The sequence below is a fragment of the Muscardinus avellanarius genome (genome assembly GCF_963383645.1).
Source record: "Muscardinus avellanarius genome assembly, chromosome: 13".
NCBI lineage: Eukaryota > Metazoa > Chordata > Mammalia > Rodentia > Gliridae > Muscardinus > Muscardinus avellanarius.
Genome location: NC_137799.1, coordinates 57,276,565 through 57,301,770, shown reverse-complemented (window position 1 = coordinate 57,301,770; position 25,206 = coordinate 57,276,565). Strand labels below are relative to the sequence as shown.

At 37.6% G+C, this 25,206-nt stretch overlaps 1 protein-coding gene across 3 annotated transcripts in view; it reads right to left on the bottom strand.

Annotated features, from left to right (window-relative positions):
- Positions 1-25,206, bottom strand: part of BNC2 (basonuclin zinc finger protein 2) — a gene marked incomplete at its 3' end in the record, with an annotated part of 307,358 nt that overhangs the window by 102,416 nt on the left and 179,736 nt on the right. For all 3 annotated transcript variants that reach the window (XM_080708832.1, XM_080708833.1, XM_080708834.1), the window contains one exon: positions 15,662-15,897. In XM_080708832.1, coding sequence (XP_080564958.1) covers positions 15,662-15,897 — 236 coding nt within the window. The remainder of the gene's footprint in view (positions 1-15,661; positions 15,898-25,206) is intronic.

Here is a 25,206-nt window from a genome sequence, read left to right as displayed (position 1 = left end):
CACTAATCTCCACTCTGGCTCTGACCTTTCCGATGTGACTTTTGCTTCAGCAGATGGGATGCAAAGCAAATATGAAGCAAGTCCTTAAAAGGGCTTGCATACTTGAGTTTGCTGTCTCCTACAAAACCCTGCTGCTGTGTACATGTGAACACACCCAGCTTAACCTATTGAACAGGATGAGGGAGGGATAAGTCAGTTACCTCCATTGCTCCAATGACACCCAGTACCAAGCTGACTGCCAGACGTGGAAATAGGGCCATCCAGGACCAACCAATCCCTGGCCAGTACTGGCTCAATGCAGATTCTCCCTGCTGACCCAGACTGGTGAACATTACTAAAATGGTAATATCTTAAGCCACCAAGTTTTGAGTGGTCTGTCAGGGAGCTGTGCATAACTAATAGACTCATTACTCCCTTGAAAAGCATCTGCTCTGGTTCCAGCCCACTTTTCTAAACCTCTCACAATGCTCTGATAGGCTATTCTGAGTTTCTGTACTGACTTCAAACTATCTAACATTGTAGAAAAGTAAAATATGCCAATGAAATTTAGTACAGACTATCTAAAATGCCTAATACAAACTTTGTGGTGAGGTTGAGTAAAATACTTTTCTGTATGTCATAAAGAAAATAACTAATAAACTGAGGTGTGTGAAATTCTAGTATATCTAAGTATGTTTCTAGTCTCATCATTTAAAACTCATAAAAGCAAAGGCTTTTGTTTTTATGCTCATTTGTTTTCCTTTCATTTAAAATAAATATGAACTGTAGGGCTTATTCAACATGGAAAAAAAATCTCTCTCTTCCCTCAGAGTGGTATTGAATCCCTGTCCACAGCAACTGTAACATTAAATAGAGTTCTGTTTATATCCCATAAACACTGCATAGAATTTTAAGTCAATTTAATATTCTATTTTAAAGAAAAAGAAAAAATTGAAATCATCTTTCCGGTGAATCTTTGTATTTTAATTCTTTCTTCTAAAATATATTTTAGAAACAAACAAAAAATTGGGGAATATTTTCTAAGCCAAATTTTAGGTTTTGTTCTAAACCAAATTTGTATTAACATAAGCAGTTTCATTATCTGTTCACTGTGCACTACCACACCCAGCTCCAATTTCTCTTTTATATTTAATAAAACTGATTATAATATATATACATACATACACACATATATATGTATATGGTCATAAGGCTGGACAACCTAGTGAAACCTGCCCCCCCACACACAAAAATAATGTCTGGGATATAGCTCAGTAATAGTGAGTCCCTAGGTTCAATCCCCACTCATTACACACACACACACACACACACACACACACACACACACACACATATATATATATAACTAGAGAAATCATACCTTACCTCTGTTACCACATACCTTTGGTTTTTAAATTCTACCATCTTGGCTTTCTATTGATATAAAATAACATATGCAGAAGGTACACTTATCTTTCACAGAGAAACCAAACTCAAGAACCTTAACAAAAGCCAAATTTAATGAAAACAAAAGCAGCCAGACTCAAAGCAAGATATATTTGACCTATGGCAAAGAAAAATCTAAAACGGTCTGTGAAATTTAAACTATCAGACACTCCTTAAGTTTAGAAAACCACAAGTTTTACACAGAATGCTGTTTGGACTTTCAAAACAATATGCTCAAACAAATAAATCATACATGAAGATCCTATACTGTATCATTCTTTTGTAAAGTTCTTCTTAAAGAATTACTTCCCTTCTAAAATGTGCCCCTTTAGGGTCTCAGATACTTTTCCATATGACAAATATAATACAGGAACACTTCCTTCCATCTGGTGCCTTGAAAAACATTTATGAAGAAATTTTACTATATATCATTAATAATTCTAATACTGCAGATATCTTTGTCTAATTTATCCAAAAGTGTGAAACGTAGAAATTATAGTTTAGCACCTTTGATCCAGGTAGAGTAGAGAGAAGGTAGAACAGAGAGAAGAAAGTGGGCAAAGCAGATGGTGCTATCTAAATTCTCTTCTCATTGTCTCCCAATTTATTTTATTTATTTATTTATTTATTTATTTATTTATTTATTTATTTTGGTGGTACTGGGGTTCCTGGAAGCCCTTCTACTTCCGGGCTACACTCCCAGACCTATTTTTACATTTTTATTTGGAAACAGGGTCTCCTAAGCCAGCGCGCGCAGCTGGCTTCGAACCTGCGCGATCCTCCTGTCTCTGCCTCCCAAGCGTGGGGATTACAAGTGTGCGCCACCACGCCCGGCCTTTGTCTCCCAGATTTGAGACTTCTTTTTGTAAGAACCACCTACTGGCATTTGACTATCACCTTCCTAATTATATGCATATATTACTTGTCTGTCAAGTCAGCTATTAGATGAACTAAATTTCTGTGTACTTAGTGAAGAATACTAACAAAGGGAATATAGACTAATTCTAAATTTGATGTTCTTTATTTTAATAGGCACCGCAATTTAATGTAAAACATCTACATTTTAATTGGCCCAATTACTCCCCAAGTGGCACTGGTAACAGCAATTCCATGGAGATCGTCTTGTTCTAAATGCGTGACTTCACAGGCAGCTTTTGTGAAATGATCCTGATGGGGCTAAAAATGATCATCTTTGGATTCTCACTAAAAGAGAATTTTAAAGTAAGTTTTCATTAACTTGTCAAAACATTTATGAGTCAGGGACTAGGAAGGAAACACATCTTTGCTGCTTAACTTCTGTACTCTAATAAGTAGGTAGGTTTTCCATAATAGACAGCAAAATCTCATTAATTCAAACTAAAATGATTTTAATTCAATAAGTAGGGGCTGGGCTAAACTTTTGTTTAATCAGGCCTTTAATGGCAGAATTTAAATTAATAGCACAACCAGTGTATTTGGGAAATGCCTAAAATTCTCTAAAGTATTGACTAACTTCTAGTAAGTTGGAAGTATGTCTCAAGAGTCTATCTGCATACAACTCATTATTGTACTAAGTATAGATTTTTTTAAATCATTTGTTAGAAAATGTACCCAATGATATCTGCTTACTTCACAGTAGCATGGGCTACCACCTCCACTAAACTGAAAGCTGTATAGCAGAGGGGCATTTCCCTCTCCCACCCCCTACCCTCCTCAGTTAGGTTGCTTTATTTGCTCATCTACGTTTTTTTTCTTCATATCAAAGTCAATCAATAAGCCAAATATAAGGAAGGTGGGAGGAGAGAATGGGGTGGGAACTGGAGAAGGGCTAAATTAAGATGTATGACTACAATGCACCAATAAAAATTTTTTAAAAGGGGGCCTATTTACCACTTGTATTTAGTAGCTACTCACATAAAAATCTACTGAATGAATGCATTTTCCTAATCTTTTACAATAGAAAAAATAGAAAACTTGTGAGCCCCCCAAAAAACAAAATTTGTGGCCTACTGAGATTTTTAGAAAAGGATAGAGGATCAGTTTTAAAATAAAGACTACTCGCTAAATAGAGAACATTAAATGATAATTCCAAATAAAAAAAATCTTAAGTTACACATCTTAAGTTAGTATTAATAAGTACTGTACCATTAATTTCCTGTAACTATTTTTGATTAACCTCACAAGTCTTAACGAGGTATCTCAGTATTTTTCTTTATAAAAATGAACTGGCAGAGTAAAAGGATAATTTTTTTCTGTATCTGACTCTCCTACCATACAACTATTTACTATGCTATTTTGTAATTGAAAGACACACAACTCAAAAGTAATTAGAAATTATCCTGAAATTTTCAAACTTAAAGAAGAACATTACTGAAGCAAATTTTGCATATAAAAATGGCCTGCTTCAGGAAAACACTAGAAATTTATATAAGGGCAATTTATAGCTAGAGAAAATTTCCTGTTTATGTATTAAAAGTAATAAATCATTATGTAAACATTCTATGCCTCAGCTTTTCATTAATGTAGACTTACCTACTCACTAATGTGATATGCTAGTGTTTTCTTTTATATAAAAATATGCATATTACAACAGTAGTTGGATACATGAGTATATGAGTCTCTATCCCTATAAGATTAGAACTAAGAGACATAACTGTTCCTTGCTACCACCCAAAATTACCTAAAACTTTGATTTGGAGTAAACCAAGTATTTCTCAAAATCCTTAAATAATTCCTGTAAACAGTTCTTCAGCATTCTCATTTTAGAGGATTAGCCTCTTAAGACATACCAGCATAACTGGCTACAAAGATGTGCTAAGGGGGCTAATGGCCTTGCTTAATTAAAATGTAAAACTTCAGCATCTTAGACTCCATTTATATGATTGTAAGGGAGGCTTCAGTGAGGTACTCTCTTGACAGGAGCATTCAGATTGTAGAGAAGGCTACAAAGGCGTTAATGACATTTACCCCCTAATAAGAGCTGTTCACACTTCATAGTTTTCCCTTGTTATTGCTCAGGACAGACACTAGCACCTCATTGAAAGATCAGTGCTGCAAGGGAAAAAGGCCCCCTGAGACATCTCAGACTTGAGGAAAAGCACTAAATCAGGTGATGCTACAAAGATGACATGTTTGATTCTCAAGGGTTCTTACTCACCCTATGGCCATGGATTTGAGGCAGTTAACACACAGCCAATCAGAACCCTCCCCCACTCCCAGAAGACAGGGCCTTGCGCCTCTGCAGCAGGCAGAGTGAAGGCCGTGGAGAAAAGAAATAAACTTCCTTCAGGTGCCCCAGGTCTGGCAAGATCCAAATGTCTTGTACGGCTCTCACTTAATCTCCATCGATGTGTGGCTGAATGAATAACACACTGACCTTTTCACCTAAGAGACCACAATCTGAATCCAGGGGAAAGTCACCAGAGGATCAGTGGACAGAGACTCTCATATTTTTAAGCAATAAAGCACTACAAAAGAAGGGTGAAGAGGAGAAAAAGTTGTGCGTGTGTGTGTGTGTGTGTGTGTGTGTGTGTGTGCGTGTGTGGTGTGTTTAACTGTGGTTTTGGCCACAGACTCAACCCGGCTTCTCTGGCTCAGCTATTATGAATTGGAGCCCTGATTCCAAACTGAAAGGCTCCCAGAACTGCCCCTATGGATCTCAACTTCTGGCACAGGCCCATGGCTACTGCAAGACAGACATTCCCTCACATGTCAATTCGAGGAGCCGCAATCCCTGCTGCTGATGGACGGATGGCTGACACAATGGAACAGGCTCAGCGTGAACTCTGATTCTGGCAGAGATGACACACACACAGACAAACAGCTTTTAATTACTCTTTCAAGAGGAACTTAAGCATATTTGTTGTCGTTAAAATTTCTAAACATGTCTGCATACTTAAGACGAGGCAAATGAATGAAGCAATTTAAGGTGCTTCACTGCTCCCTCATTTTGTGTCTTCTCAACACACCATAAAATAGACAGATTTAATATTAGTAGGCACTTTAGAGACAAAACCTATACAGTCTATTGTTTAAGTGGCAATTTCTCTGAAGCCTGGCCTAATACAACCATGGGCTTATCCTGTCAGTGGCCTAAACGTTCTGCTATTCATTCTATTAAGGAAATCAGAAATAAGTGGCTGTTGTGAACAGAACCTTCCTTCAAAATTATATTCCGAGGAGGATGCACCAGTCTTTGAATTACCACATTTGCTCAACACTATTTTTAAAGTGGAAAAAAAATATATCCACAGCAGGAAAAGCATATTAAAATAAAAATAGAAAATACAGTAACCACATTACTCATACTAACTAGAAAGCTGCCTGACACTATTATTATGGCTTTGTTAAAGAGAGAAAATTACATGAGAGCAAGGAAACCAGGGTAAAACACTTCCTCACAGAAAGAAGCTTTGGTTCTCAAAGTCTCTGAAAAATGCTTTCCTGGGACTTTAGGTAAGAAATGGACAGTAAATTAGTTCTGGGTGGAAAATGCCTCCAAATGGCTATTCCATTCTCTGATTTGGGGGTATTGTGTATTATGATCTACTATAGCCATGCAAAACAGTCCACTATTAAAATGCAAACTTAGTATTGTCCAATGTACTCTCCAAATGCCCCATCTCCTGCCTCCCAGAGAGAGACAAGACAGACAGGCAGACAGAGAAACAGAGATGACTCAATTGGCATACCAACAAATTAAAACCCTTCCTAGATAGCAACAGGACCACAATGGTAAATACTTGTTTTATGAAGTCACTAACCAGTTTTCTACCTTTTTAAATCTGAAGGTTATTAGTACCAAATACCAGGTCTATGGACCAGCAGAATCACTAGTCACTTCCCTTAGAAACCTGTGGCAATATGCAAACATCGATGATTTAAAGAGCTATGTGGATTAGCAGGCCCAGGCCTTCACTAACTATGCTTACCAGTTCACAACTCAAAGCTGTTCAACTAACTGAAATTCAGATTTCTCTATATACTTTTCATACCTCCTTCTAACACAATGTTATTCCTGTAGGGGGAAAAAATGCTTTTTCCATCCTTTCTACTAAATAATAATATTATTCTTATTCCTTAAGAATCTATTCTTTTTTTTATTTTGTTTTATTTTGCGGGTCTGGAACCCAGAGGCATTTGACCTCCGAACTACAGGCCCTACCCAATTTTTTATTTTTTATTTTGAAACAGGGTCTCACTGAGTTGTGGAGGGCCTCACTAAGTAGCTGAGGCTATCCGCGAGCCATGATCCTCCAGTCTCAGCCTCCCGAATGCTGGGATCACAAGTGTGCGCCACCATGCCTAACTTAAGAATCTATTCTTTCAACAGGCTTTCATAGACTAATTCATTTTGGCAGTAGTCATTCTGATTCTACTAACAAATGTATTGGCCCACATTCTGTTTTCCAACTGTAGTCAGCATTATGTATGTGGCTATCATACATGAATCAAACAAATGTATCTTTATTTATGTTTGTCTCATCTGCATGGACTTAATTTAAGCAAGGGCTTCCAGGAGCCCTCACAGATCCTTATCTCATTTTCTACTTTTCATAGCCCTTCATGACTTCACATTACCAAAACTTGAAATAAATATAGGTCACTTAAAAGAAACAGATGGTAGGAACTAGCCTTGAGAGCCTTCCCAGGATTCTTTGCTATAGTCATAATAGATTTCAGTTCCTATACAAACATCTCTGTATCTTCCACCTGCCTCATCTGACAAATTAGGAGAAATATTAGAAAAGAACACAGCAAGTCAAATAAAATGTATAGGCAAATAATAAAAGCATAAAACTTCTGATGCTCTATAAACTTTAAGGAGATAAGGACAGGGACTGGATATTGATCTGCTTAAAAAAGTAAATTTACTGAGCTCCACTCGGTAAACTTATCCCAAAAACTCCACTAATAAGGGACCAGCAGAAACATAAGTCTCATGGAAACTTTGTATTCAACGAGGAGCATGTAAAGATGCTGCTCTGAAATCATATGCTTTAATCAGTGCCCAGACGATATCTATTTCAAGTAAATATGCACTCGTTCTTATCAAATGGTGGCCGGCCAGCAAGAGATTAACTCATTTCTGCTTCTCTAGGAAATGCAAAAGCCCCTTCTTTGTGTCTTATATACACAAATTCTACAGAATATAGCAGTCGCTACATTCCATCCGACAATCTGGTGAGCTATCATAGTTCTACTTTGCAAGGGTAAAGGGAGGAATATTTTCATTTTAACTCTGAGCACAAAACATAGTTATGTCCTTGGATGTAAGGTGTTTATTTTCATTGCTGTTCAGATAGTTAGAGCTTTGGCAAGGACTCAAAATCCCTCTATTCCACTTCCAGCTTTGAATCTGCCTGAAGCCTTCAGCCATGGTGACTTTAAAACTAGGGATAATAGTCTCTGAAACTCTCTCTCTAATAGGGAGGTTAGGAGGATTGCCAGGATAATGTTTGTAGAGTGGCCCAAGCACTCTAGAAAACAGACACTATAAATGCAATATACTGCCCTAAACCATCTATCTTTTGTATATCCCTGCCAAAGACAGAAGGATCTTGAACATTCATACAAGTGATCCTTCTCTCCTGAGAAAGGCTCACAAATTGGTGACATGATACAAGGACACTCTTCTTGTATCATGGTGGTAATAATTCAAATTGCATTTGGCAGTCAAATAATCCTCTGGGTGTTCTATACATTCTTAGAGTTTTCATCATTTGTTTACAGTTGCCTCACTTATGAGAATGTGGGCTTTCTAAGAGACCTTCCCAGAGATACTAAGCATACAGTAATTAATCAATTAAAAAGCTACCTAAATGAATTTTACCTAAGACCTTTCTTCTTTATGCTTCAGAAAATTCCTAAAAAAAATCTGTGGTAAGATAATACCAATCTAAAAAGTTACCTATTTTATTTATTTATGTTGCAATGCTGGAGATCAAGCCTATGGCATAAAAGTGTTCTGCCACTGAGCTGCACCTCTTCTCTTTATCTATTTTAAATATGTTTTATTTTATGCAATAGAAAGCCTAGATACTCTAGTCATTTTAACTAATTCATTAAATACTAATTTCATTCTGTGCTAGGGGTTTAGAAAGGTACCAGAGGAGTTGCTAAAATTGAGAACTATAAAGGTGATAGTGTCACATATAGAATGTCGTTAAAAATGCACAGATCAAACGCAAACACAACTATTAATAAAGAGTGATACTGGCTAGTTACGGCACTAAACTCTATACACATATCTTTCATATAACATTTATAAGTGAAGAAACATAGTTCGAATGTTATTTCCTCTCTTAGGTAACAAAAATACCAAAAGGTGAAATCAAGATTCATACTTAAATTTGTCCAAGTCCAAAGCCCAACGTCTCTGTCACTATACTTTTCTGCCTTTCATATACATTATGTCCCCATGTACAAACATGTATAAATGTTTGTGGGTACATGTAAGTATGTGTGATTTATTCATAACTGAATAGTAGCTACCCTTTTGCCTGACTGGATAGAAAGGCATTCTGCTCTAAGAGGCATAATAAAATGTAGAAATCCAGGATTTGAGGTTATTTTATAAACAAAGTTCTAAAATGACTAAGTTGGCAGTAGTATGTAATTGTTGACATAATCACCTTTTTTCAACATCATATTAATAGTTAACACAGGCTGGATACTTAGCAAGTAGCACTACTAAACACATTATGTGCATCATCTTATTTTCACAACAAAGCTATGCGATACTATTATTATCCCTGTTTTACAAGAGAGGGAACCAAGGTAAATAAAGACATGGGTCTGATTTCACACATCTGGCAAGAAATGGAGCCAGGACTCAAACTCATGAACCTGCCTTCCCACATGACTCTGCTGTGTTAAGTTCTCCTGTCCGACTATATAAGAAAAAGGTATAATTATGGCTATGTCATTGTGTGTGAGTAAGCACAGACTCCTACTATCTTCCACAGTGCAAAAGTACAGCTGGGAATGGCTGCCCAGTCTACATGTTATAGTTTCCTTGATTACATACACCATTAATATATAAGTTTTGGCTGGGCATGGTGGTGCACGCTTGTAATCCCCATGCTTGGGAGGCAGAGACAGGAGGATTGCACAGGTTCGAAGCCAGCCTCACTGGCTTAAGAGACCCTGTTTCCAAATAAAAATATAAATAGGTTTGGGAGTGTAGCCCAGAGGTAGAAGGGTTTCCAGGAACGCCAGTGCCATAGATAGATAGATAGATAGATAGATAGATAGATAGATAGATAGATAGATAGATATGGAGATATATATACATATACATATACATATATATATATATGACAAAGGGTCCCATTCCACTTCCCAGTCTTATCCATGCAAAGTCCTTCATAGAAATTTCATTCTAAGGCTATTACCTGGATAAAGAATCTAAAACACCGAGAGAATGAAGAGCCATACAATGGCAATGGCCCTGAATTGCCTCTCTTGGCCTTACCCCTGGAAGGAAAACTTTCACCCACTAGGAATGTGGACTAGTCTTGTTGAGAAAGAAACAAACTGCTACTGTGTTAGGCTACTAGTATTTCAAAGTTTACATACTAAAACAACACACATTTTCTTATTGATATTAACCACTAAAGCCTAAAATGTATTTACTGTTTTTTTTCCTAAGCATTTGACCTCTGTAGAGAAACATGTTGGCTTTCGATATTTCCCTGCTAAAATTAGTAAGCTAATTTCATAAATAAATATTCACTGAAAAATACTGGTTTATTGAATAGGAGTTTACAGCATACTTTTCATAAATATTATTTCACTTATTTTAGGCACTAAAAGGCAAGAGTGTTAATAAGAAGTTATCTCAATTTTAAAGATGAAGAAAATGGCTGAGAAAGGTAAACATGTCTGTATATCAATAACTAGCATCAGAAATGGAACTTTAATCCAATCTTTTCTTTCTCCTTTTTATTTCTGGTGCTGGGGAATGAACGCATGATCTCATGCATGCTAAGCATATGCTATAGCATTGAGATATACATTCAGCCCAAACATAATAATCTGTCAATGCCCTTTTGCCAACAAACTTGATATGCTTTTATAACATGAAAAGAACTACTTCATCTATTTTCTACCCCTTGCACACAGCATAATTAAAATCTAACTAATGAGGTACAAGACCTTTGTTTTTTTTGGTTTTTAAGCTTTTTATTGGTGCACTGTAGTCATACTTCTTAATGGAGTACAAGATGGTGGAGGCATCCATGCACACATCACGCAATAAGCGCTTACTCAATTCCTGCCACATTCCCTTTCCTCCCTCCTTCTCATGTCTAGCTTAGTGATTTACTTTGATATGTGTTAATGTACATCATGAACATTAAAGAATTCCCTTGTTCCCCCTCCCTCAGGTCGCCTTATTTGCTCATCTATAGTATCTCCTTCTTCATCTAGCGTTCCTCCTATAACTCATTTTCTCCCTAGCATTTGTATATTAGGGAAAGCATCATCTGCAAAGGACAGGTATTCTATAGTGGTAAGTCAAAGACAAGGATTTGCAATGAAACATTTGATATCAGATCTGGTTTAGTCATGGAAATGAGGGGTGGTAAAGGCAAAGATAACCTGAAAAAAAACTGAATATAAAAATTAGTCAAGAGAAGAAACATGGTAACCTCATTTGGTCTAAGGTTAGATATTCATGAACAGAAATACAAGAGATCAGCTGGGCATGGTGGCACACACTCATAATCCCAGCATTCGGAAGGCTGAGACAGGAGGATCACAGTTCGCAGAGAGCCTCAGCTACTTAGTGAGGCCCTCTGAAACTCTGCGAGACCCTGTTTCAAAATAAAGAATAAAAAATAGGGCTGGGGGTGTAGCTCAGAGGTAAAATGTCCCTGGGTTCAAACCCTAGTACTGCAAAAAAAAGAGAGAGAGAGAGAGAGAGAGAGAGAGGAAAAAAAGAGAGAGAGAGAGAGAGAGAGAGAGAGAGAGAGAGAGAGAGAGAGAGGGAGAGAGAGGAAAGAAAAAAGAAAAAAGAAAGGAAAGGAAAGGAAAAGAAAAAGAAATGCAAGAGCTTTAAGCTAGTCAGCATCTTAGGCTTTCTCTCTTCTTTAGACCTTGCAATTTGAATTTACATAACTCTCACAGATGGCATTCTTGATGGTCTTGAAAAAAAAAAATCCAAGCACTGTCTCTAAGTTAGAGATCTGAATTCAAGTCATTTCAAAATTCCCTTTAGGCTGGGCATGGTGGTATACACTTGTAAGCCCAGTACTTGGGAGGCTGAGGCAGAAGGATCATAGGTTCAAAGTCAGCCTCAACAACTTATTGAGGCTCTCAGAAAACTAGTGAGATTCTGTTTCCAAATTAAAAAAAAAAAATCAGACTTGGGGTATAGCTTGGAGGTAGAATGCCTCTGGGTTCAATCCTCCATACCAAAACAAATCTCTTTATTTAATATTCAATATGCGCTACTGTATGCCAGGCTGGGTACTGGAAGATACAATGCAATAGTGAACAAGAGATACATATGTGTTTTTATCTTCAGGAAATTTATAGTACGTCAACTGTGCCAATTAGCAGTTTCTGTGATCATGGGGAAATCCACTTAACCTCCTTGAGCCTCAGTTGCACCAAATGTTAATTCACTGGCAAGAACCATGAGGGGATTCAAAAGCAAACTTATGAGGAATTGTTCCACAAAGGGTAGTTTAAATATAAGTGCTTGCTTAATATTGACATTTTCTACCACATGGATACCACAAAACACTTATTCTGCACAGACCACTAGCTAGGAGGCCTGGGGCCTTGCTTCTTAACTGCCCTCCACAGCCCAGTGGCAGCTACTATCATCAGTCCCTTAGAAGCCTAGAGAATGTCCAAGGGCCTTGGATAACATGAAGTCATTGGGTATTCCATGCATTCCATAGTGAAGCATCAAACTATACCAAGTTAAGCAGGTTATTCACCCATTTATGTAACCCATTATTTATTGAGTATCCTGCATTTCTAGTATTCCTTAGTGAATAAGCCAGGAACATTTTAACAATTGACTTAATTTACTGATTTTTTAATTATGGCATAAGCTTGAGAAAAAAACAACAGTCTTGAGATAGAGCCACACAAGAAAGGACTTCCATGGGTATGCCATGACATTGAGGAAGAGTTGAGTGTGTTCAGGAACTGCATCCTTCTGATGAGATTGACAGGAAAATATTATAAACTAAAAAAAAAAAAAAAGGTTGAAGAAAGCTACTTACCAACACTTATAGGCCTCCAAAACTTCTCAGAGTCATTACCATACTACCGCGTATACACATATGGTAATGGAGCCATTAGAGATAGGTACAATGTGTATTACCTCTCAAATATAAAATTAAACTTCTCAAATATAAAACCGGTTCTCCGAATTCTGGCAGGACCCACTTGCAAATAGATTTCCACAGACAGGCTGGTGTATGAGCTCATTTGGTATATGTTCTAATTAAAAATAGATTGTGTGAAATTTTCATTTTTAAATCACTAAATTCAACAATGATAATCACCAAGATTCTTATTTCCTAGTTAGGGACAGAAAGGAAATGAGAATTACAGAAACATTATTGTATCTATCCTTAGCAGATACTCCAGTCTTTTGATGAATTTGTGGAATCCTTGTTGTCTTCCTTCCTCTCTCAAGAATCTCTTCAAACACAAATGACAGCTTTCAAGGAATAGAGGAATAGTTTTGAATGGTCTGTTCCCTCCCCCCCACATCCCCAAATTCAAAATCAGATTATACACCTCTTATTCTTCCATGTTCACAACTATTTCTGAAGGCAAGAGTAGCTGTGTGTATGTAAGGGATGCAGGTTTGGGCCCAGAGAGAATTAAATTAATATCCTGGCTTGACCAGTTCAACTTACTGTACATCTTCATTTGCCCAGTAACACAATCTATAGCCAACTGCTAACCAAGTCAATATGTGGTAAGACTAACAGCCACCCTAACTTGCCTGGATAATTATTCTCCTTTAACTGACATCATATTCAATATACTGTTGTTGAGAGCAATAATGCTAAAATTGATGCCTTGAGGGCTACAAGACAATTGAGTTTTAGCCAGATAAAATGACTTGTACACTAATAGTGCATTAGAGGGTTCCACAGCCTTCAGATGCACATTTTATAGTCTACATGTTCAAAATGCTATGTATAATTATATTCAAAGTCATGTATGCCTACCTTATCATTAGTATGTATAATTTTTAAGATATTGGCCAATAATCAAATAACATAGTTTTAGAAGGGGTTTATTTTTAATAGTCTAGTTCTTTTTTTCTGTTATGAGTATTTTCTTACCAAATAACTTACCAAATAACTGAAAATAGTTTTGTGTTATAAAAGTATTTTTTTTCTATCCCAAAAACCGTTTCCATAAGAAACAAGTATAAGTGCTGAGTGACAAAAAGCATCATTTAAATGAAATCTATATTCCATCAATTCTATCGATAAAACAAGGTAGAAACTAAATCTGGAAATCTTCTAATGTAAAAAAAATCTACAATTTTCTGAAAATGTCAATTCTAGACTCTGAAAAAATATTCTATTAAGTTTAACATTTGTAAAAGTGAGTATTAATGATAACTTAAGTATCACAATAAATAACAATGTTCTTCATGTAGAAAATTTTGCCTCCAGATAAAAGACTTTGTACATGTCAGTGTGTGAGCATTGCTGAAATTTGCTTTCACACTTAATTTCTTTCACTTATGATTTTTTTCTTTTTTTTTTTCTTTTTTTTTTTTTTTTTTGTACTGGGGATTGAACCTAGGGGCATTCTCCCTTCAAGCTAAATCTCCAGCCCTTTATCTTTTATCTCTGTTGTTTTGAAACAGAATCCCATTAGGTTTCTGGGAGTCTCCGCTATGTTGCTGAGGCTATCTCTGACCTGTGATCCTCCTGTCTCAGCCTCCCAAGTATGAGATCGCAGGCATGCACCACCATGCCCGGCTTGATTCTATTCTGACAACAAGGAGGTTATTTCAGTTCCTCTTTCTTCCTCTACTTCTAGTTACCATTCCTCAACTGCCCTCCTGTCCTGGCTTTTACGCCTGGAGGTACCATACAAGAGAATGACAGGAATTTGTGTGTTCTAATGCCAGGTTAAAGAAGGGGAGACTGGAGGCTCCTCATTCATCACATACCAAACCGGAAGCCAGGAACCCACATAAAACACAGGGTGTTTCAGGTCATAAACATAGGGAATCTCTGGCATTATTCAAAGCTGGCACAGCCAAAACTGTGTGTGTGTGTGTGTGTGTGTGTGTGTGTGTGTGTGTGTGTGTGTGTTATTAATTCTCCTTCTATTATCACCATAGGAAAGTTCAAAAGCCTCTTTAGATTCTACCTCCTCAAATTGAGATATCCTTCAATAGGAGGTGGTACTTCGTCATCACCTAGTATGGGGCTTGTGGGTCCCGGGTTGTAGAAAAACAGACTGCCATTAAAAAAAAAAAAAAAAAAAAAAACATTTCAGAGGCAAAGTGTATATTGTAAAACAATTCATAACATACTGGGAAAAAAAAAGATGAAGATAGATGGGGCTGAGATGGGGCTATGGGCCTACCAGATATGACTGAAGGCGCTTACAGAACCAGAAGTGTCACTGTTACAAAGAAGGAGCTTCAGGATGAAAGAAGGTACTATGAAAGCCAAATCTATAACCATATCCCCAAGGTTCAGAAGGTGAAACTCTGAAGGCTACGGTGTTGAGGGCCGACTAGTTATACAAGAAGGGGTTTATGTGGGTTACAGTTCTTCCTTTGATTTGGATGAAGAAACAAAGTGAGAATGCATAGAAAACCAAGAAAGACACTGTGCTTCCTAACAGTGTGAGAAAAGCCTTAATAAATGCAGATGAGGTATAATCTCAGATTCTCACATACTTATCATCCACCTCAAAGAGACTTCACAACTAATAATATGGCTACTATAAAACTTATTGGGGCAACAAGAAAGCCCACTTTGTAAAAAGGAGGAAAGAAATGAATTCAGGAAGTACAAATAAAATAACAGCAGTCAACAGGCCATTTTTTTTTCCACTTCTAACATATACTACTGAGGCATGATGGTAGCCTACAGGGACAGCACTCCTTTCTAATCCCCTGACTCTCTGTTCAGGAGGGCATGCCTGCCAGGGTCTGTCTGGGAGGGAGAGGAAGGAGACTAAGTGTACCCAGAGTTCTCACTCCTCCAAGAGCTTGCTAGATACAGGCACGAGAGTCTTCCCCTACCTGAAGGATGTATCCCCGGACATAGTCCCTCAGAGTCCAGCCCAGGCCATGCAGTATGTGCAGCACTTCCTCTTGCTTCAGGACACTGAAGAGCCGGTCCAGCAGGATTTTTAGCCGCACAGGTACTGCCTGTGTCCCATAGAGCATGAGGCTGCTGATGTCAAACACCACGTTGGACTGCACAATCTCCACTTGAGTAGGGTGGTACAGGTGCTGCGTGCTGAGCTTATCCAAGGCTGTCGTTGTCCCGCCAGGGTGCCAGAGTTGTGAGCGGGGGAGATATAAAGGACAGAGAAATTAGAAACATTACAGGGTATCATTAGGGCTCCATTCTAAAGACAGATAATAACTTACACAGGTATTTAAGCAAGATCCCTCTCTTCCTTGTGCCTACTTTCTCTTTTTTGAACTTGGTGTTTATAAATTGCAGGCAGCAGCAAGTACAAAACACATTCAACTTTTAGAGAGTCACTAAGGATATTTTTAAATGACTGGCTGGCTCTAAAAACCTGACTAATTAATTTGCTAATTGGATTACAGCTCAACTCAAGTTACCATGGTGTCTCCTATTCCTCCTACAAAACAGAACACAAAAACAAATTCCTTATTCATTCTGCAAAAAGAGTAGGTTCAACTAACACCACTTCCTCAAATAAAATTCACCTGTTATAACACAGAGGCGACTAAAAGAGGTAAAAGGCTAGTTATGAATAAGGGCACAAAGAATGCAGGCATCAATGTGGAGGGCTCGAAATTTAACTCAACCTGGCTAAGGAAGAAGATTGCCTGAGAACTTAGCTCTCAGGATTTCTCTCTTGCTCATCTGTTAGTTTTGTCCTACTGGCATGCACTCTGAAAGTTATTTAGGGGGAAAATAGAAATTCAAGACATGATTTACTCACTTTGTCAACAGCTCTGACAAGGCTGTCAGATGAACATGAAAACAAGTAACTAAAATCAAAATTTGAGAATTTGTGTTTATTTCAGCTGTGTTATCTCAGAGGGGAAAACTGAGGATGACCACTCTTAGAGTAAGTACTTTTACTGAAACTCATATTTCAACAACTGTGCTCTCTTTCTCTTAAGAAGTGACATCTCAGTCAGGCGTGGTGGCACACGCTTGTAATCCCTGCACTTGGGAGGCGGAGACAGGAGGATCACGCAGTTCCAAGCCAGCCCCGCTGGCTTAAGAGATCCTGTCTCAAAAAAAAAAAAAAAAAGTTATATAATAGGTCTGGGAGTGTAGTCCGGAGGTAGAAGGGATTCCAGGAACCCCAGTACCACAAAAAAAAAAAAAAAAAAAGAAGAAGAAGAAGAAGTAGTGACATCTCTCCACTGGAACTTACAGCCTTAATTTAAGGTCCTAAAATCTAGTTCCCATGTATATCTGAAGTACTGGGAAACCTAATGCTACTGATATAACTCATTTTGCCATCAGTTTGTCCAGTGTAAAAGACTAAAGTTATACTGTCTCCGCTATGGAACACACCAAGAACTCAAGAAAACACAAAAGTCATCACCACCACCTGTTAGAATTATACACATATGCCTCTTAGAGATTAAAAGATTAAAATAGATAAAAGTGTACTCCTGAGAGATGGTCCTCTCACCCCTCTCAAGCAAATGAATGCTGGACAGCATCCTGGCTCAAATCCTAACTACACCTGAGAGTACCTAGAGTTCGACAAATTCTAAGCTACTGTAGTGGCGGCTTCTTTCAAGTACTTCCCCTCAACCCATAACCATATGGGCTATGGCACACGTGCAATTTGAGCTCCCCCCCTTTTAACAAACCAGTATTTCTGCATAATGATAGAGGAATTAAAAATGCATGCACACAGGTTTTTTAGTATTTCAAATGTATTTTTCCAGGTCTCCTCCTCCACTCTCGTTTCTTCCTGACTTACGGTCACCAGAGAGTTCATGTACTCTTGATAAATTGCTTTCTTACATCCACAGAGTAAAGGCCCTTATCATTCACCCGCTGGCTTCATTCAACACATTTACTCCCAGGAATACTTTGTCAAAGAGTTCGGGTTTCCTCATACTTCATTTCTTGCAGCTGATTTGTCTGATCTTTCCTATTCTAGTGGCTAAGTCAACTTTGAATAAATAGCTTTAAAAATTAATTTAACGTTTGGGAAAGATAAGGGATTCACAGGCCTAGAGATTGAAGTCTTCTCTCATTCCACAGGGTATTTAGGCTACAAAACAGCAGGAAAGGGGTATTATTATACTTGTTCTTCTTCAAGTACAGCTTAACTACACAGCCTTCTGATGAGTGGCTGATCTGCTAACAGAATCCAGTAACAGATTAGGGGAAATTTGCTCCTCCTCTGTTTCCCTTCAACAACCCCTCCAGAATTCCATCAACCAATTCTTTATAAAATATAATGCTATAGTCACAGCAAATATAAAATTGGGAGGATCCCAGAGAAGAGAAATGACACCAAATCTTGACTTTTAGCATGTATTTGACATGTTGTATCTCTGTATTCAGTGCATACAGGAGTATAAACAAATGTATCAGATGCTGGAGAAACAACTGTAACCCCTCTTCCTCCAACTCATTAAAAAAAAGGTTGACAGCTTTAAAAGAGAAAGAGAACAGCTGGGTGTGGTGGCACACTCTTGTAATCCCCATATTTGGGAGGTTGAGACAGGAGGATCCAGGTTTGCAGCCAGCCTCAGCAACTTGTGAGGTCCTCCACAACTTGGTGAGACCCTGTTTCAAAATAAATAATGAAAAGTAGGGCTGGGGGTGTAGCTCGGAGGTAAAACACCCCTGGGTTCAATCCCCAGTACCACAAAAAAGAGAAACTCAATTATTAAGGTTATAGAAAAAGAGAGAAATCGTTCCAACAACTGTAAGAACACAGGTGAAAAGAGTTGAGGCAAAAATATTTCTCTTAAAACATTTTTTGCAGCACCAAAGAATTAGATTTGGTTTTTACCTTAGCCTTCTTAATAAGTATGAAAAGAAGTAGGAATACTATGATGAAACACATACATACATAGCAGCGATCAACAACTTATTCTGTAGGGGCCCAATATTTAGTAGGCATGTTAGGTTTATGGATCATACATTCCCTTTTTTTAACTACTCATCTCTGCTGTTCCATTGATGATGCTTAAATTAATAGGTGTGTTTGAGTTCCAATAAAACTATATTTACACAAACAAGCTCCTGGCTAGTTTAGGCCCTAATAGAGGATAAAAACATGGGCCAGATATATTTAAAACGTAAAGAGAGCTGGGTATGGTGGCACATGCCTGTAATCTCCGTATTTGAAAGGCTCAGATAGGAGGATTGCAGGTTTGAGGACAGCCTCAGCAAGTAGTGAAACTGACTTTCAATCAACCTAGCAAGATCCTGTTTCAAAATAAAAATAAAATAGGGCTGGGAGTATAGCTCAGAGGCAGAATATTCCTGAGTTCAATCCAAAGTAAGGAATAGTAATTTAAAAAGCCCTAATAATAGTAGATAATTTTTAAAAGCCTGCCAGTCACAGTGGCACATGCTTTGTAATCCCAGGAGGGTGAGACATGAGGATCACCAAATTCAAGGTCTGCCTGAGTACCTTAGTAAGACTGTTTTAAAAAAAAATACAAAGAGAATTTCCCCCAAACACTGGGGTATAAAAGAAAGAAAAAAATAAACTCGGTTGGGCACCAATTCTTTAGGAGATGAGCCATGGATGAGGGTATAAACTGCTCAGCTTGAAAATGTAAATTTCAGCATGAGGATATTACCAAAGATTGATGTGTTCAAGTTTCTTATACAATGTGTTCAAGTTTCTTATATGTATCAAAATATTCTGCTTTATATCTGTGGGATCATACTGAGTCACCAAGTTGTGACAATTTGGCAGAAGTATCCTTGGAAGAACCACCTGTAAGCAATGACTATTTGGGGGTGCATATGAGGAACTGAACCCAGAGGCAGTCTACCTCTGAGATATAGCTCCAGTCCTTTTGTATTTTTTGTTTGTTTGTTTTGAAACAAGGTCTTGCAAGGTTGCTGAGTCTTGCTACTTTGTGGAGGCTGTTCTTGAACCAGCAATCCTCTTAGTTTAGACTTCCAAGTATGGGGATTACCAGCATGTGCTCCCACACCCAATAATGACTTTTTAAAGCATCATAATATCTCTGTCAGAGAACTGGACGTCAGCTTAATTTCATGATCTACATATGATTCTGGAGGATTCAAGTCTGAATCTTGTAGGGTCAGGAATATGAGCTAGGTCAACTTCAACCAGAAGATGGTCACACAAAACATATAAAGGAGAAGCTTCTCTCAGTGAAGCTGGAGTGAACATGAATTAGAGAATTCCAATTATTTGTTATTCTTTTAAATTTCTTCTCTCCATACTTGGGGTGGACCCTGGAGAATCAGTTTGAAAAAGCACTTTTCTGTACAGTATGATGATGTCAATTGCTTTGTCCCCTTCACCCTAGGAATAGAAACTGGACTTCCCTTTAGGGGACCTCTCCTCCTCTATACTTACCATCAGTACTTCAAAGGACTGAGTACTCTTTGGCCAGGCCTGGAAAACCAGCATATCTTAGATTCTGGACCACAATAACTGGTTCAAGAGTGGGCAAATGACCAAAGTCTAGAAAGGGAGACTGAATCCAGGAGAATTTTTCTCTTTCTCTAAAATTTTAGCTAGAAAATATGCTTGAGAACATGAATCATGAGTTGGGCTGCAAGATGATTTGAAAAAGACCATGTACTGATAATATTGTTTCAAATACAGAGTTGGCATGCCGGGCGTGGTGGCGCACGCTTGTAATCCCCGCGCTTGGGAGGCGGAGACAGGAGGATCGCGCAGGTTCGAAGCCAGCCGTGCTGGCGTAAGAGACCCTGTTTCAAAAATATAAAAAAATAGGTCTGGGAGTGTAGCCCGGAGGAAGAAGGGCTTCCAGGAACCCCGGTACCACCAAAAAAAAAAAAAAGAAAAAAAAATACAGAGTTGGCAATGCCTTAGGTTGGTACTATCCTTGCAATTTTCAGTTACATATCCAACACAAAAACATAATCAATCAACCCCCCTCCCTGACCAAAGGAGTATTCTGTAACTTGAAACTAAAAAAACTATGACTAATAAAACTACCATTTGGGGTACCTCTCCAGCTGGATACCATATAATTTCAAAGTTTCTGTCAGTGGTTCAACTAAAGGTATGTTAGTTCCAAGCCAAATGCAATTCATCATTTCTGCAGTGAGTGGAATGAGTATCCTACACAACTTTGTATATTTTTTAAATTTTTACAAAGTGATGTTTTAACTGCATTAATAAAAATAGCAGCGGGAGGAATAAAGAAAACGACAATTTAAGCATCAACTCTATGTCAGGTATCATTGTAGTGGCTCACAATTATCTTATTTAATCTTTCAATTACAAAAACATTATATTATAATTATGGCCTATTCAAGATCATGGGGTTAGCTAACAGAGTCTAAGGTCACTTATCAATGTTTCCCAGTAAAATTCTGTTTTCACCACATGTTCAGATAAACACTGAGAAACTTGCAAGACTTCATCATGTTGGAAGTCCCTAAGTACCAGCATTCCGGGCTTCTTGCCCATCACTCTGCTGAAACAAGCATTTCAAAGGTCACCAACACCTGCCTTACTGTGAAATTCAATAGCTTTTTCCCTTCATTATTCTCCATGATCTCTCCATAGCAGCTGACCTTATTGACCACCATTCCTCCTAAAATGCTCTCTTCTCCTTCATTCCTGCATACATTCATTTCTTCACCAGCACTTATCAATTTACCACTGAGGTAGGTGCTATATGCAGATGAGAAAGTAATTGATGCTGTGGCCTCCACCTTCAAAGATAGATAGATGCAGATAATATAAATGCTATACAAGAGACCTGACAAAGTACCACAGTACGAGAGGGGGCAGGGCAGCGGTGCCAGGAAGGAACAAACTAGGAAGCTGGCATGGGGAAAGGAGGAAAACAATGCAGGCTATGGTTCTCAAACACCCCATGAATTAGAATCATCTGGGGGTCCTGTTCAAACATAGCGTGCTGGGCCACCTTCCCCAGAGTTTCTGCTTCCATGGGCTTGGGGTGAGGACCCACTGCAGTCTCCAGAAGATGCTGCTGCTGCTGCTGCTGCTGCTGCTGCTGCTGCTGCTGCTGCTGCTGCAGAGACATACCACTAAACAAATGAGACTAAGAGAACTAAATATCCAAAAATGTGCAGGAATGAAAGCAAAATAGCTGGACATGAGTCAAAAAAATGTCAGATAGGCAGACTAGACTGTAAAGAGCTTTGATCCTTAAGGCACAGACCTGTGGAAACCTTTTAATTTTAGTTTTTGTCAAGAGAATATAGAAAATATTAAACTTTCACAAGATGGAAATGACTTTTAGTTTTACACATAAAACTCTGTCAAAAGTGCAGACGTTTAATGAAAGCAACAGTTTTCAGCCTGGAAGACATGACATGTCCACTAGTAACAGTCACTGAAGAAAGTGCCAAACACACCTCCACCACAGAGCCACAGCCCTCTAAGACGAGGAATTCTTCTAGATGAAAGATTCTAGAAAGAATGGGGTTAAGTTTGGGAAACTGCCACCCATCTATCCCTACCCACATGACACACTGAAAATCACAGAAAGTTAGTGGGGAAAGCAAGGCTTAGAGACAAGGGAAGAGAATAGGAAATTTTTGTCTTACTATACTGAGAGAAGGCTTAACTCAGCGGACTTCTATGATACACCTATAATTGAGGGTAGGAAAAAGTTCTTCCAAATCGTATGCAGACATAGGGACTCAATTTCCAGGTCCTGCAATACCACATTTACTCTAAAAATCGATCTACCTAAGTATAGGCCTGCATGCATATTATCCATTCTCATTTCTCTTTTGAAAATTATAACCTTCCCAACTCTAACACAACAATGGTTTATCTTGGTTTATCTTCCAGAATGCACTGTCCCAGGAAGGGAAACTCTCCTGGATGCCAAAATAATTCATGATTTCAATTGTTTTTGGAACATCTCATTTATTGATTAATAAAGGCTCTTCTTTTTCTGATCATAGTGCATCTAGGACCTGATATTTGGGTTTCTGGTAGAATTTCCTGTGTTCAGAAACAATATAAAATAGGGCTATGGTAATAAATTTACCTCTTGTATTTCTGTCCATTTTAATAACATATCACTCTTTAGAAAGCATCTTATGAGATCAAAGCAAAAGTATTCAATAATAAAAATGGCCTCCCTCACCCCTGACATATTCAAAGGTAAGCAATTTTTTTCAACTATTCTCAATACTCATTCATCCATGAAGAAAAAGCCCTTAAGCACATATAAGTGCTGCCTACTTTTTAAGTTTTAGATTGAGTATTTTCCTAGACCTACAAAATGTGTAAAATATACTGGATAAAAACCTACGGGTAGAAATTTTACATGATTCCTTTCAGAAACTGCTTATCATTTGAAAAAAAGTATTGATAACCTATGTACTCAATATAAAATATTTGTTTCAGTTGTCATAAATCATTTTCTTATATCATTTTGAGTATTTTACATAGCCTCTTATTAAAAATAATAAATATAAATAGTAATCCAAATCCCCAAACATTTTTACCAGTATGACTTCCTATTTAATTACAGTTTTATCTATCAGAATTAGTAAGTGCTTTGTTTCTAAAGTTTAATACTACATTGTGCTCTACACAAGGAACCATATGTGTTAATGTAATACCATGACTTTAAACATATCCATCACTCTATACATCTTATTTAAGTTATACATTATAGCATCTCACTTATAGTTACATAATGATCAATAGCATTTCTACTATAAACTGAATATGATTTGCTCCAAATTTTATTCTGTAATCTTTTAGTAATTTATCACACATGGTACATTCCATAATTTACTGAAGTGTTTTGTAATTTTCCTCAAAATTCATATTAATACATTTACTTGAATTGAAATGTGACTTTATATTTTTTGAGTGAAAATTAAGATTTGTTGACTTGATGTGATCATGAACACTGGCTTTGCCACTTACGTTAAGTGGTGAAAATTTCTGTCACGACAGCTAAATATGTAGCAATAAGAGTATATTGTTAAAAAAAAAAAACTGTAGCTAGCCATGGTGGTGTACATCTGTAATCCCAGGACTTGAAAGGCTGAGCTAGGAGGATTGCAAGCTTAAAGATGGCCTTAGCAACTAAGTGAGGCTCTCAGCAGCTCAGGGGGGCCCTATTTCCAAATAAAATGTAAAATACATCTGGGGGTATAGCCCCGAGGATAGAAAGGCCCCTGGGTTCCATCCCTAGTACCAAAAATAAATTGTAGACATAATTTAAGTGAATAACTAATTCAGTATTTTTTTCAATCTTTTCTGTGTATACTGGAATAAACAAGATAACAGAAAAGGTGATTTGATTTCTATTTCCTTGTTTTATCAAAGCAAATCAAGCACTGTGTAATATTTGGAATACAATATGAAATGACTTGTAAAAACTGAATGAAGATATGATCACAAAGCTCCAAATCCCACCTATCCATAGACATGTGTTTCAGGAGTTACATCTATAAACATGGAAAAGAGGTACAAAACTGACAGTGTACCTTATCTCTTTCTTACAATAAGCACTATTCATTCATGAATACATGAACTAACCTGAGAGGAAAAAATGTATAGTTCTATCTATTTCACTGACAGATACATTTCTAACAAAAATCTTTCTGTTTAATAAATTATGAAGATTTAAATCATTTATATTCTTATTCATAGTGATAACTGAAATTAAAACAAAAAATTTCCATTTACGGAAATATTTTTCTCATTGTAGACATGTTGAAAGATGAGGGACTTTCTAGTGAACACTTACAATACTGTGATCTGGAGGAGGAGGACTGAAGCAAGAGTTAAAGGTGACAAAGACTTAAAGCAGTGGTTTAAAGTTTCCACTATCATATGCTATCATCCAGTTAAAGGCAGAGTCTCTAGGCTCACATTGCAATGGTTCTAATCCAGCTCTGCCACCTATTTCTGTATGATGCTGCCAAGAGTCATATACAAATTTTAGGGCAGTTTTTAGTTTTCCAAATTCTCTTAGATTCAGGTAAACCAATGGCTTGATTCAAGGAGAATGGGAAGGAGAGTACAGGATTAAGTCTAAGGGAAGCAGCAGGGGGGAAAATCAGTATTTGAAGTAAAGCTGAGGCAGAGGTTCAAAATGACTGTGATTTCTGAATTGGAAAAATTTGGGAGAGAAAATCAACAGAGGGGCAGAACACCAGGTTTTCACACTGGCTCCCTCTCCAGCTTCCCTCCTTTGATAATTTGCCTGAGGAATCAACTATTACAACATGCAGGTGATCCCCAACATACAAGATTTGGCTCTACCCAAGCTCCAAACACTCAACTCCAAACATATATTTGACTTCAATTGCTGGGAAAGAATAGGATTAGAAAACTAGATCAAAATGCTTGAAATCGGACTTTTTGGGGTCTGTTATTTTCTCCACAAGTGCTCACTGAAAAAAATGCTAGAAA